Source organism: Thalassophryne amazonica, chromosome 1, assembly GCF_902500255.1.
Source record: "Thalassophryne amazonica chromosome 1, fThaAma1.1, whole genome shotgun sequence".
NCBI classification, from domain to species: domain Eukaryota; kingdom Metazoa; phylum Chordata; class Actinopteri; order Batrachoidiformes; family Batrachoididae; genus Thalassophryne; species Thalassophryne amazonica.
The window spans coordinates 54,729,420-54,743,678 of NC_047103.1; the positions used below are offsets into that span (position 1 = coordinate 54,729,420).

General features: G+C 38.3%; 1 protein-coding gene across 2 annotated transcripts in view; it reads right to left on the reverse strand.

The window, feature by feature from the left end:
• Positions 1-14,259, reverse strand: part of stau2 (staufen double-stranded RNA binding protein 2) — a 316,665-nt gene that overhangs the window by 294,602 nt on the left and 7,804 nt on the right. For both annotated transcript variants that reach the window (XM_034170168.1, XM_034170176.1), the window contains exons 2-4: positions 7,966-8,096; positions 4,042-4,201; positions 495-630 (exon numbers count right to left, since the gene is read on the reverse strand). In XM_034170168.1, coding sequence (XP_034026059.1) covers positions 495-630; positions 4,042-4,201; positions 7,966-8,096 — 427 coding nt within the window. The remainder of the gene's footprint in view (positions 1-494; positions 631-4,041; positions 4,202-7,965; positions 8,097-14,259) is intronic.

Sequence of the window (14,259 nt, forward strand, 5' to 3'; positions counted from 1 at the left end):
TGCCAGATTTAGCTAAAAGCTACTTTCCATCTGTAGTCCTCAGACACACAACAACAAAAACAATTACAATAAATACAAAACATTAAATTATATACAATACATCTCACCTATGTTGGCAGGTTTGATTGTTTTTGAGCCATTTTTTAAGCTCATTTTTAATGCTGAAGGTTTACACTACAACACTACACTACTGAAGGTTTACATGTTGACTGTTTCATTTCAGCTCTATCGGGGTGGTGTACAGTGGCAAAATTGCGAAAAATGTGACCCTGTCCAAATACTTACAATATACAACCAGCTATGCAAAACAAATCACATACTCAAGCCCAACACTTTGTTCTTTTTCTAACAAGACATACCATGCGTATTTAAATCAATGTGCGATGTAGTGACAGGTGTTTAAGAGCTGCTGAAGTAACAGCTCAGTGGGACCAGCACAGCAACTGGACAGAAATCAAGAACTTAATCTGTTAAACCTAGTTTTGTGAGCTCACCTTTGGTTGAAAATCCCTCTGAAGTTATAGTTGGCTCTGTAGTTGGGCATGGGCTTTGGATCCAAAGGTCTGTAGATAGCTGGCTCCCCCCTCTTCATGGCAAGACCATTCAGCTCCACTGTAGGTGTTATGCTGCCTACACGTTGGGAAGGAGACCAGGAAAATAAATTACTACCAGGGCAATGGAAACTTGCAATTAAGTGCCAGCAGTTGTAACAGTGTAAAGACATTTGGTATATAATTTTGACACTTGGCTTGTGAAGAACAACATAAACATTTCTTGTGACAGACTAATAAAAATTGAAACATAAACTCAGACATTACCATGTAGTTTTAACTGTGCCTATAAAAAGGGATACAAATTTAATTTTATGTGACATTAGGGAATGAAAATGCTTTTTATACAGACTGCACATTATACGCCCAAATAACACAATAAAAACTACGAGGATGTCTGTAGCCTACCTAAATACTGGGCAATATCCTAGCTGTATGATTCTGTATGACTCATGCACTTCTAATCCTCCATCTCCCCAGTGATGTTGTATAACCCATCAGAGGGCTTTCTTAATACAGTTAAAGGAGCCGATGAGGAGACCTTTCACCATTACAACACCATAAAGGGCAGAACAAATGACACAAGGCTCCAGGTAAGAACCTGGTCAAAGATAAAACATAAGAGTGTATTTAAAACTGATGGAAAGTCTGCAGTGGATTTGTCCAGAACCTGGATTATTTAAAATCATCCAGTGGCTCAAGAGCCATGTCCACAAAACCAATTCCTGCAGGTGAAAAAAAACAAGAAAATACTGAAGCCCTCTATTAATACAAATAAGAACCAAGAATTGCTAGAACCACCATGACACAAATCATGTGCACATGTGAATACAGACATCCCAGATTCAAATCTCTCTGGTATGAAATTACTGTTGAGCTCACCAGCAAATGAATATCTTTCATCATTCTTAGCTCTCTATATGTAATTCTCTACAACCTAATCTAAGCAATTGTTTTCCTCCAGTATTCCAGTAAACTTCCTCATGTAACTAACTATGAAATGCACTAAACTCAGTGATGTTCCCTTTGAAAAAGAAAAGAAAGACCCACTAAGAACAAGCCTCAAAAACAAATTGCAATCGAATAGGAATATGCTGTAGAATTCTTTGGAATTATTTATGAAAACTGAAATTAAAACAGTGAGCAAAATGTGTGATGAACAGTGAATTTACAGTGGTCATCTGAAACGTTCATAGAAAAAGTCTCGTGTTTACTGTGGAAAATATTGTGATATGTTAATATATGTTTTTTGTAATTTAACAGTCAGTTTCACAAGTATTTAGACAGTGATTTAGAGTTTTTTACTGTTACGTCTGTTCACTACCATAATGTAGTTGAAATGAAACAATCCAGATGTTCTTGTAGTGTCTACTGTCAGGCTTCAAGGTATAGTGCCACAGTTTTTAAGATTTAAGTCATAAAAACAATTTTCTTTGGCACAAGTATAATTACAGTGGTACATGGTTCATGTTTTTAGTTACGTAATATTTGATTTTATTTTGTTATTCTTACGTCTCTCACACTGATAAAAATTAGAAAATGGTAATAATAATGTGTATATGATAACAAATCTAAATTTATAAATACTTTAAGACAGTAAATTAACATTAAAAAAATGACATAATTAACATGAAATAAAAGGGCTGAGTTCCTCTAAAAATTGTTCCTCTGAGTTCTTCTAAAAATTGTTGAGGTAAAAACATTCTGGACTCACACGCCATTCCAACTCATTGGAATTTTGCTTAATTTATTACCACCCCTGAAAAATGTCAGCTACGTATTTTATAAACACTACCCTATCTAGGGCCCATGGATCTCCACGGGCAACGCACTAGTGAAAGAGCAATCCCAGATCTATGAATCTTAGCATGCATGTGTATTTAACCTATTTTGATACATTGCATTTCTTTCTTTCTCTTTTTTTTTTTTGGAATTTGTCAATGAAGATGATTTGGGTCAGTGAGAAGTAGAACTCTATGAAATAGGAGGGGGGGCACTGTGGTATCATCAGCTGCCAAAAAAGGACATTCAGGTCAATATGCTTGCTACATTAGGGAGATGACCCTAAGAGTACAAAAGTACATGGGCAAATTTAAGAGGGTTACAGTGAGCTGTGGATATGCCCTAAGGTTTGGAAAGCCTACAACTGCCAACACTGTAGAAAACCACACACTGACGGACCACAGAGGTTAGCTAATGCTTGTACACTCTCCCATAAGAACATTCTACATACAGAATTTGCAATGTCAGAATCCCTGGAGAGTAGGAGTGCAATGTCTGACTTCTGACTGAAATCACACAAGGCTGTCATGTCAAGAAAAAATTTGGAGCATTTGAAGCAGAACCAACTAATTTTCAGTAGACAAATGCACATATTTTTTGTATTGCTTGGTGGAAATTTGAAGGAGTTCCTTTTGACCATGTCGAATTAATAAGCATAATACAGACTGGAATATACAAACATAATACAGACATATGCTATTGGAAAAAGCTGATATTGCGACAATATTTTTGTCTGAGATATACAGAGATGTGAAAAATAAAGGAAATTACAACATAACTTGAATAGCTCTATTGGGAAAGAATGACTTATTCTACAATGATTGGGGTGATTTTTGTATGGTAGATGCAACTGCACATAAAATAAAAGTTGGAAACATAAAATAAAAGTTGAACGACTGCTAGGAACTCTCAACAAATTACCAGTTTATGATCAACGTCACCTTTTCTGCACCCACATTGATAATGTACAACTCATATCATTTTTTGCTATACCCCAAGATATCCACTGTACCCAAAATTTTCATGAGCAGTGTGGGTGCATGGCCATGCACCCAGTTATCACAAGGAGTGGGAATGCTGCTGATGTGCAAGCAGGAAATTTCATCAACACAGAACATGATGTTAAGAGACAATGCAATAAAAAAAATAATATCAGATATTTGAGGTTAATTTTTCCTTAGATGGGGAAAAGTTATTGGGGAAATTTAAAATTTAATACTGAAAGGCACACACAAGCACCAGACGTTTGTGACAATTTACAGTTAACTTGACGTGCAGCATCAGAATGACACTTACTATCAGAAAAAAGAATTCCTTTTATGCAAGAGCCTTTAAATCAAAGTAAAGTATGTAATATTAGACATACTTCTCTTGTAAATTCAGTAATTTCGGTGAAGTTTGATTTAAATTGCCTTGCTTGACATCACATGCCCTGCGATGTGACTATTGCATATATGCTCACATTGCACTGATATAAAGTGGAGCTCTAATACAGACATGCATTAGTCTGTCAAACATTTACCTGAAACTGTCAACCCCCCCACCCCAAACTTCAGTAGGAAAACAATGCTCCTATATCAACAGTGATGAAAAAGAGGTGAAAGTCAATGTGAATCAGATCAAACTGTTTCATAATGCTAAAATATGAGTTTTTATGAAGTGACATGGTAGTCTTTGAATATGAGATGCCACATTATGATTCCAGTACCTGGGTTGCTGTTGATGTCCACTTTGGGGGAGCGGGGTGCTGGCCTGGGAAGGACACTCTCAGCCAGTGCTTTGGAAGCTGTGGAGTGTTGTGCCTTCTTAATACTGGTGCCTTCTGCCTCCCACACCTGCTCCCCTAGAGTCAGCTGCACTGTGAAGATCTGGAAGCGTACCACCCACAGAAAAAGACATTACTCTGCAGTAGTTATTCATTCATTTTCCACTTATCCAGGCTGGATATGATGTTCATCAGAAAAACGATAGCATGTTTTCCATATTTTCAATATTTAGTAGTAGTGTATCGGATCATAGCTGATCTGTAGTCTGTACGGACCGCCCCCCACGGTGATTTTGTGTCATGGTGAACTGTTTTTAAAGTGATAACTGTGTTAATTTTGAGGCAGTCACAGTAAAATCACAGTGCAAGTGGAGGTTAAACGTGCAGGTGCGCGTGCACATCGTGCAGTCATGAATGCAACCTGGTTAAAAACAAGCGGCAAGCTTCAAAGGGCTCCAATGAAGACCACCAGGAAGGACAATAAGTTTCAGTTCCTCGATTGGCTGTTTAAGGCTGGCTCCAAAAGGAAGCAAGATCCCCAATAAAGTCCATGATAAATTCCAACTTTAGAGCAGCAATAAAACATTTTTATAGACTGGTACAAAAATGTTTTTTGTCTTTGTGGTATGACAGCGCTGACCCAAGCCCAACTCTCATAACATTGCTTGCTCATAATATTGGGTTGTTGTGTGGTGAAACATCCTAATGGATCATTTAAGACGTCCCTGCTGCAATATTTGCACTGAGTGAAACTCTTGTCTTTCTTTAATGTTATTTGATAACTGCTTTAGCACTTTTAACAACCATCAGTAGCTTGATCTGTTAACTCCTGATTACTGAGCAAATAAGCAGCTCATAACTTTTAATGCTTATATCAAAGCAAACCAATGTGATACATGAGATGATTTAATAAACAACTGGACTGAGATTGCCTGTTAGCTGAGCTGGTTCACACTTGAAGACAGGGGCATGTTCATGCTCCTTTTGTCATACATTGAGCCTCCCACATCCACAGTACCTCGTGACTTAGTCAGTCAGTGCTGCCACCACCCTGTGTCGCAAACCGAATGGTCCGCCCCTAAAAATCAGTCCGCCTTTTGCATCTGCGCATGCATCATTTCGGAGCTCTGCCACTTGTCTAAGACAGAGTCTCTTCACCCACAGTGATCAAATGGATTAATGTGATTATTAACCATCAGATGATAAAGGTAAAACCTCTTAAATCATTCTAAAGCCAGTTTTAAGCAGAAACGAGGACGTTTTAAGCAGAAACTTTGCAAAATTCTGTGACGCTCTGAAATGTCCGACGTGCAGTGAACACATCAGCTAGCAGCTCGTTTAGCCACGGCGCTCTGATCGCTTCCGCCACCTTTCATGATGAAATAATGCTAAATTTATGTGGAAATGATTGTTGTACAAATGTTCAGATATTTGTCGCTGAGATAGTGACAATTTCTCAAAAATGAAAGGAGTTGAGTTGTGTCTGTCATCTCACTGAACAAAGCATCTCGCTCCACATGCGTGCACAGCCAAACTTGCTGAAAGTCCATAGTTCCAGAAAATAAGGAGTATTTCTGACTTTTTCCAAGCATCTGCTTGTTCGGACCACTGACCTGAATGAATTCAGATCAGAAGTAGGATTAATGTACAATGAGGAAAATAAGTATTTGAACACCCTGCAATTTTGCAAGTTCTCCCACTTATAAATCATGGAGGGGTCTGAAATTTTCATCTTAGGTGCATGTCCACTGTGAGAGACATAATCTAAAAAAAAAAAAAAAAAAAAAATCCGGAAATCACAATGTACGATTTTTTAATAATTTATTTGTATGTTACAGCTGCAATTAAGTATTTCAACACCTGTGAAAATCAGTGTTAATATTTGGTACAGTAGCCTTTGTTTGCAATTACAGAGGTCAAACGTTTCCTGTAGTTTTTCACCAGGTTTGCACACACTGCAGCAGGGATTTTGGTCCACTCCTCCATACAGATCTTCTCCAAATCTTTCAGGTTTGGAGTTTCAGCTCCCTCCAAAGATTTTCTATTGAGTTCAGGTCTGGAGACTGGCCAGGCCACTCTAGGACCTTGAAATGCTTCTTACGGGGCTCCTCAGTTGCCCTGGCTGTGTGTTTGGGGTCATTGTGATGCTGGAAGACCCAGCCACAAGTTGTTTGCCAAAATCTTGCAATACATGACCCCATCAATTCTCCCTTCAATACGGTGCAGTAGTCCTGTCCCCTTTGCAAAAAAGTACACCCAGAGTATGATGTTTCCACTCCCATTCTTCACGGTTGGGATGGTTTTCTTGGGGTTGTTCTCATCCTCTAAACATGGTAAGTGGAGTTGATTCCAAAAAGCTCTATTCTGGTCTCATCTGATCACATGACCTTCTCCCATGCCTCCTCTGGATCATCCAGATGGTCACTGGTGAACCTCAAATAGGCCTGGACATGTGCTGGCTTGAGCAGGGGGACCTTGCTGTCCTGCAGGATTTTAAACCATGACAGCATCATGTGTTACTAATTTAATCTTTGTGACTGTGGTCCCAGCTCTCTTCAGGTCATTGACCAGGTCCTCCTGTGTATTTCTGAGCTTTCTCAGAATCATCCTTACCCACAAAGTGAGATCTTGCAAGGAATCCCAGACCGAGGGAGATTGACAGTCATCTTGTGTTTCTTCCACTTTCTAATAAATAATCATAACAGTTGTCTTCTACCAAGCTGCTTGCCTGTTGTCCTGTAGTCCATCCCAGCCTTGTGCAGGTCTACAGTTTTGTCCCTGGTGTCCTTAGACAGCTCCTTGGTCTTGGCTATGGTGGACAGGTTGGAGTGTGATTGATTGAGAGTGTGAACAGGTGTCTTTTATACAGGTAACAAGTTCAAACAGGTGCAATTAATGCAGGTAAACAGTGCAGAATAAGATGGCTTCTTAAAGAAAAATGAACAGGTCTGTGAGAGCCAGAATTCTTGTTGGTTGGTAGGGGATCAAATACTTATTTGCAGCAGTAACATTTATTTAAAAAAAAAAAAATCATACATTGTGATTTCCTGTCTCTCACATGCACCTAAGATGAAAATTTCAGACCCCTCCATGATTTCTAAGTGAGAGAACTTGCAAAATCGCAGGGTGTTGAAATACTTGTTTTCCTCATTGTATTTGTATTTATCCTGAAAGGGTTATAAATAAATGTGTTATCGTTACCCTCTCAACAAACAATATAGACATCCTCATCTCATTAAAAAAAAAAGAAAAAATAATTTGAAGTTATAAAAAAATAACTTAGCTTTGCACCATTTGTTTTTTGTTTTTTTTAACTTTTCACAATTTTGACAAAAGTCTTTATTTTAATATAATTTAATACATTCCCTTGTTTTCATTGCTCACTGAATTATTTTTTTTTTAAATGAAAGCAAGGTAGTATTTCTGTTATTTCTAATTTTTATTTATTTAGTTATTTGGGGGTGGGGGGCAGAACTGAAAATTATCTGATCTATGGCTTAAAAAAATATATCCAGTGTGAAGTGTGGGTTTTGTGATCTGTGACACCTCTGATATTTAGCTTCGATAAGCATTCAAAAAGTTGAAATGCATACAAACATTCTATATATATAAAACATTCTATCACTGAAACTGTGTAATTCAAGTAATGTGGTCTTCATATATTCACATTATCCAACAACATTATTATTGATGCATGAATCTGAAGACTTAAGCTGGGTTAAACCACTGAACTAAGAGAACTTTGAAAGTATCCATTAAAAACTACAAAATATACTCAAAAATAAAACCAACATAACACATTTTTTTCTGAATGAAATGCCTTCTCTATACAATATTAGACAACTTTCACATGTAACATCTCCACACCTTAGCATGTGCAGGGCCTCTCTCACTGAGGAGCTTGTACTGTGGTTGGATCCTATTAAAACGGGCTAACTCATTCACCAAACACATCGGAGTTTTCTCTTTAGGGTTTGCCATGTTCTCCTGGGGCGGGCCTGAAAACAGAATGGTACCACAATTAGTGCATTTTATCATTTATATTGGAACTTCATAACATAATTTGCATATGTAAATCATAACAGGTACAGTGCAACCCTCTAGTTTAGACTTATTACCATTTTTCAATTTTTTTTCAGAAAATAACTTGTGTTGTATTGGCACCAGTGCACGCTAACTTCCGTAAGATGTCTTGTAAATCACTTCAGAGGTGTTATCTGGTTTCAAAAGCAGTGTTTATTTGAAAGTGTTTATTTCTCACAAAGTTCTCACAAAACATATGAAAAAAAGATTCATACAGAAATAAGCTGTTTCGCAGAATTTTCCACCATGCTGGATTATTTTGTTCAGATGAGCAGCCAGCAGACGTCACCATGCCTCTCTACTCTGGTTGGCTGTCGGCGTGTGCTTCCCAGCATCTCTCACACAAATCAGGTGAAGCCCCCACGTGATCTATGAGGTTGTTATGGTTGCTATCAGACTGTATGGGTCTCCACCAAACGTAGTTAAAGGCCATCTGTTTGTTTGAATTTTTTTCCCTTCAAGGGAACTACTACTACTTTCCAGACAATGCGTATTTTGATCATATTGGCAATGTCCTATTATGAATACCCTATTTAAATGCCAATAAATAAATTTATACTAGTGCAAAAGAAAGTTATTTTCATGACTTAAATCTTTAAAAAAAAAACAGAGGCCATACATTTTTAAGTAACGTTAAAGGGTCTCTGTCAAGCCATGACGTTTTACATATTCTTGAAGAATAAAAAAAAAGCTTTTTCCACATGCTGTCTGTTTTTTTTTTTTTTTTTTCTCACCATAAAATTACTTTGAACAAGGATTTAGACGTTTCATCACCCATATGAGAATTTGTATTTACCGCCTCCGAGCTTGACCTACTTTATCGCTGCAACGGATATGACGTCATGCGAGTAAAGGTGTTGACGCGAGGATGTTTACTAACATGGCAGACATGGACAGCGAAGATATAATGAGCAATTATAGCGAAGATTTAAGTGACATATCGATTATTTTTGAAGAAGATGAGGAGGTTTCTGATGAACGAAGCGACGGTGAAGATAATGAGGGGCTCCAACCGTATATGTTTGAGCCGTACGCGATAGAAGGCGAGGATGAAGCGGGGGTGTCGGGATGACAACAACAACGAAGGTGATGTCGAGGAGGATATAAGCCATTTACAAAACACAGAATGGTTTGTTCACCCACCACCTTTTCTTATAAATGATAATTTATTCCTGGGTAATAGACAGTTCCACCTGCATTTTGATAAATTTGGACCTGGACTGGGGTGTGTTTGTATGTATCTGAAAAAATGATTTCAGCGGTACAGCATGGCACATTTAGTAGTAGACTAATACCCCCCGCCCTCTTCGATTCCCAATGGGACCTGTACACACCAAGCTATATTCAATATTAACCTAATTCTTTTAATAGTAAGCTGATACTTTCTTAGGTCTTATATATGAGGTATTTGTTAATTTCTTTTCTGGACTAGGCTTAAGATCAGGAGCTTGTTCTAAAATCACTGAAAATAGAGTTTCTGTGCAGTCTATATATATTTAATAATTTATCAGTCAGTTTCTTGTGATTGCTAATTCTTCACATTTTATACAAAGTAAATGATTGCTAATCTTTATCTAAAAAGCTGTAAACCCATATGGCATGGGAAAAAAATACTTCTAAATAAAATAAAATTTTACTTCTATATCTGTTGTCAAATTGTATTAGGAATAATATTCAAGAAAAAAGAATATGCTAAATGGAGACTTTAATGTCTAAAATATGCATACAGTACATCTTTAATCATAAATTGTATCACATTTAATCTACTTTGAATGAACAGACATCTGAACAGGCTGATCAGTTTACATGCATATGTATATTTGGAAAACAAAAAATGTCAATGTTCTGTTTTTTTTTTTTCTTCAGGTGCTCATGTGAACACAGTCAGCCGATGCCACTCGGGATCGAGTCTCGCTGTTGCTGGGAAATTTCTGCTGTCTTGGTGGAGATGCAACGTGGTGGCGAAAATCCTCAATGTGCCACACAGCTGGCAAGTTTCTCGATTGTGTGTTTGGATGCAGTTGTCCTCAGAGTGGCACACTATGCCTACATAGATCACAATGGGAGCCATGATGCTCCATAATACAAGTAAGCACATGAAATAGTTATCATAAAGTTTCATTTACTATTTTTTGGTGATGGAAAAATACTCATTTTGGATACAACACAAGCTGGTAGTGGCAACCTTCTGTGCCCTCCCAAATGTCCCCAGCAAAACTGAACAAATTGCCAATACGCAATATGACAATACTTTTTGCAACAAAAAAATACTCTGAATAAATACATACTCTGAATTCTTAGACGAATTTGGTGTGTTCATCTCTGACTTTTCAACTAGTGCTGATAACATTTTGATCACAGGAGATTTTAACATTCATATGAATAAGCCCTCTGATCCCCTTTGTAAATCATTTATGGAAATTGTGGATGCACTGGGATTCCAGCAATTCATTCAGGGCACGACGCACATTACTGGAAATACCCTGGATTTGGTTCTTGTACATGGTCTTGCTGTCACGAATATTAGCATCTTGCCCCTTGTGTCGGTGGTCTCTGACCAATCACTCATTAGGTTTCCATTTTCGCTGCCGCGTTTAGTGGAGCAAGAAGCTTGCCTATTACTGCAGCAACGCATTAAACATTCAACTAGAACTGAACTCAAAGCCAGACTGCCTGATCTCTTAGCTTAAAGTTTGCAGAATGCTCAGTCAGTCGACAGTCTGGTGGATAGTTTAAATTCAGTACTCAAAACTACACTTGATAAGATTACACCACCTCTATTAAGGCCTTGCCTTCCCAAAGCACAGTCACCTTGGTTCAATGGTCACTTGTGGGACCCCCACGTAATCTATGATCTAGAAGGCTAGAGGTTTGGAACAGAAATCGCGTAGCTCCAAATTAGAGGTGTTCCACCTTGCATGGCATGATGCTATCGTAAAATATAAGCATGCACTATTGACTACAAAGCTGGCCTACTATTCTGATTTGATCAATAAAAACAAGCACAACTCAAAATTTTTGTTTGACACAGTAGCATTTCTTATCCATGGACAGCCACCTGTTAGTCACTCTCTGTTTGTAGCTCAGGACGTCTTGGATTATTTTGAGAAAAAAACAGAAGATATTAGATTGAGCATATCTCAGCATGCCTTGGCTCAACCATTGTACCCTGCTGTGGAGGTGGGTGTTATCACTGAAGTGATACCTGGATTTACAGAATTTGAAACTTTTTCATAAAATGCGCTGACGAAACTTGTGACGTCTACAAAAAGCACAACCTGCTTATTTGATCCTATACCAACAAAACTGTTTAAGGACCTGTGGCCCATTCTTGGGCCGACTGTGCTGGAAATTGTTAATCTTTCACAAACCTCTGAATCTGTCCCTAGATGTTTTAAAGCTGCAGTGATTAAACTTAAGAAATCTAGTCTTGACCCTGGTGTATTGAATAATTATAGGACGATATCAAATCTGTCATTCTGCTCTAAAATTCTGGAAAAAGTGGTTTCACAGCAGCTTGTGGACCATCTTACTGAGAATGATCTTTTTGTGCCATTGCAGTCTGATTTTAAAAACATCACTCCATAGAGATAGCGCTTACCAGAGTAGTGAATGATTTTCTGCATGCAGTGGATTCGGACACAACTATGGTTTTGGTGCTTAGTGCTGCATTTGATACTGTGGATCATGGTGTTTTACAACCCCAATTCCAATGAAGTTGGAATGTTGTGTAAAATGTAAATAAAAACAGAATACAATGATTTGCAGATGATCTTCAACCTATATTCAATTGAATACACAAAAGGACAAGAAATTTAATGTTCAAACTGATAAACTTTGTTGTTTTTGTGCAAATATTTGATTATTTTGAAATGGATGCCTGCAACATGTTTCAAAAAAGTTGGGACAAAAGACTGGGAAAGTTTATGAATGCTCAAAGAACACCTAATTGGAAACAGGTGAGTGTTACGATTGGGTATAAAAGGAGCATCCCCAAATGGCTCAGCTATTCACACGCAAAGATGGGGTGAGGATCACCACTTTGTGAACAGCTGCATGAAAAAATGTTCCAACAGTTTAAGAACAATGTTTCTCAATGTTCAATTACAAGGAATTTAAGGATTCCATCATCTACAGTCCATAATATAAATCAGAAGATTCAGAGAATCTGGAGAACTTTCTACGCGTAAGCAGCAAGGCTGAAAACCAACACTGAATGCCTGTGACCTTCGATCCCTCAGGCAGCACTGCATTAAAATGTGCAAAGGATCTTACTACGTGGGCTCAGGAACACTTCAGAAAATCACTGTCAGTTAACACAGTTCGTTGCTAGATCTACAAGTTCAAATTAAAACTCTACCATGCAAACCAAAAGCCATACATCAACAACATCCAGAAATGCAGTTGCCTTCTCTGGGCCCGAGCTCATTTGAAATGGACAGACACAAAGTGTAAAAGTATGCTGTGGTCTGATGAGTCCGCATTTCAAATTGTTTTTGGAAATCATAAACGTTGTGTCCTCTGGACAAAAAAGGAAAATGACCAACCAGATTGTTACCAGCACAAAGTTCAAAAGCCAGCATCTGTGATGGTATGGGGGTGTGTTAGTGCCCATGGCATGGGTAACTTACACATCTGTGATGGCACCATCAATGCTAAAAGGTACATCCAGGTTTTGGAGCAACACATGCTGCCATCCAAGCAATGTCTTTTTCAGGGACATCCCTGCTTATTACAGCAAGACAATGCCAAGCCACATTCTGCACATGTTACAACAGAGTGGCTTCGTAGTAAAAGAGTGTGGGTCCTAGACTGGCCTGCCTGTAGTCCAGACCTGTCTCCCATTGAAAATGTGGGGCGCATTATGAAGCGCAAAATAGGACAACGGAGACCCCAGACTGTTGAACAACTGAAGTCATACATCAAGCAAGAATAGGAAAGAATTCCACCTACAAAGCTTCAACAATTAGTGTCTTCAGTTCCCAAATGCTTATTGAGTGTTGTTAGAAGGAAAGGTGATGTAACACGTTGGCAAACATACCACTGCCCCAGCTTTTTTTTTTAAATGTGTGCAGGCATCCATTTCAAAATGAGCAAATATTTACACAAAACAATAAAGTTTATCATTTTGAACATTGAATATCTTGTCTTCAATTGAATATAGGTTGAAGAGGATTTGCAAATCATTGTATTCTGTTTTTATTTACATTTTACACAACATCCCAACTTCATTGAAATTGGGATTGTACTTGATAGGCTGGAGAATTATTTTGGGATTATTGGAAGTGCCCTTGCTTGGTTGACATCATACCAGACATTCTCATTGTTTTGTGTATAATAACACTACCTCTGGCCTTGGTGACATGAAATTTGGGGTTCCACAGGTGTCTGTGCTAGGCCCCTTGATTTTCTCCCTTAATATAGTGCCCCTTGGGCATATTCTGCAGAGGTTTGGGATTGGCTTTCATGATACTCAATTGTACATGCTCATAACTGCTGGTAATCTTATCCACATAAAATCCTTAGAAGATTGCCTTGTATCAGTGAGAAGCTGGTTGTCTAGTAACTTCTACTCTTAAACTGATAAGACTGAAATGATGGTTCTTGGTCCAGCCAGACATCTGCATCAATTTGACCAGCCGGCACTTAGTTTGGGTTTGTGTGGTATACATCATATGGATAAAGTGAGGAATCTTGGGGTACTTTTTGATCCTACATTGTCCTTTGACCTCCACATTAGCGATATTACAAGGACTGCCTTTTTCCATCTGCGAAACATAGCAAAGATTCGTCCCATCCTGTCTATTGCTGATGCTGTGACTCTGATACAAGCATTTATCTCTTCTAGATTGGATTATTGCACTGCTTTATTTTCTGGTCTGCCGCAGTCCAGCATTAGGGGTCTTCAATTAGTGCAGAATGCTGCTGCCAGACTTTTGACACAAAGAAGAAGGTTTGACCACATTACACCCATTCTGGTGTCCCTTCATTGGCATCCTGTTTATGCCATATTAAATTTTAAAGTCCTGTTGCTGGTGTATAAAATTATTCATGGACTGGCTCCTTCCTACCTGGTGG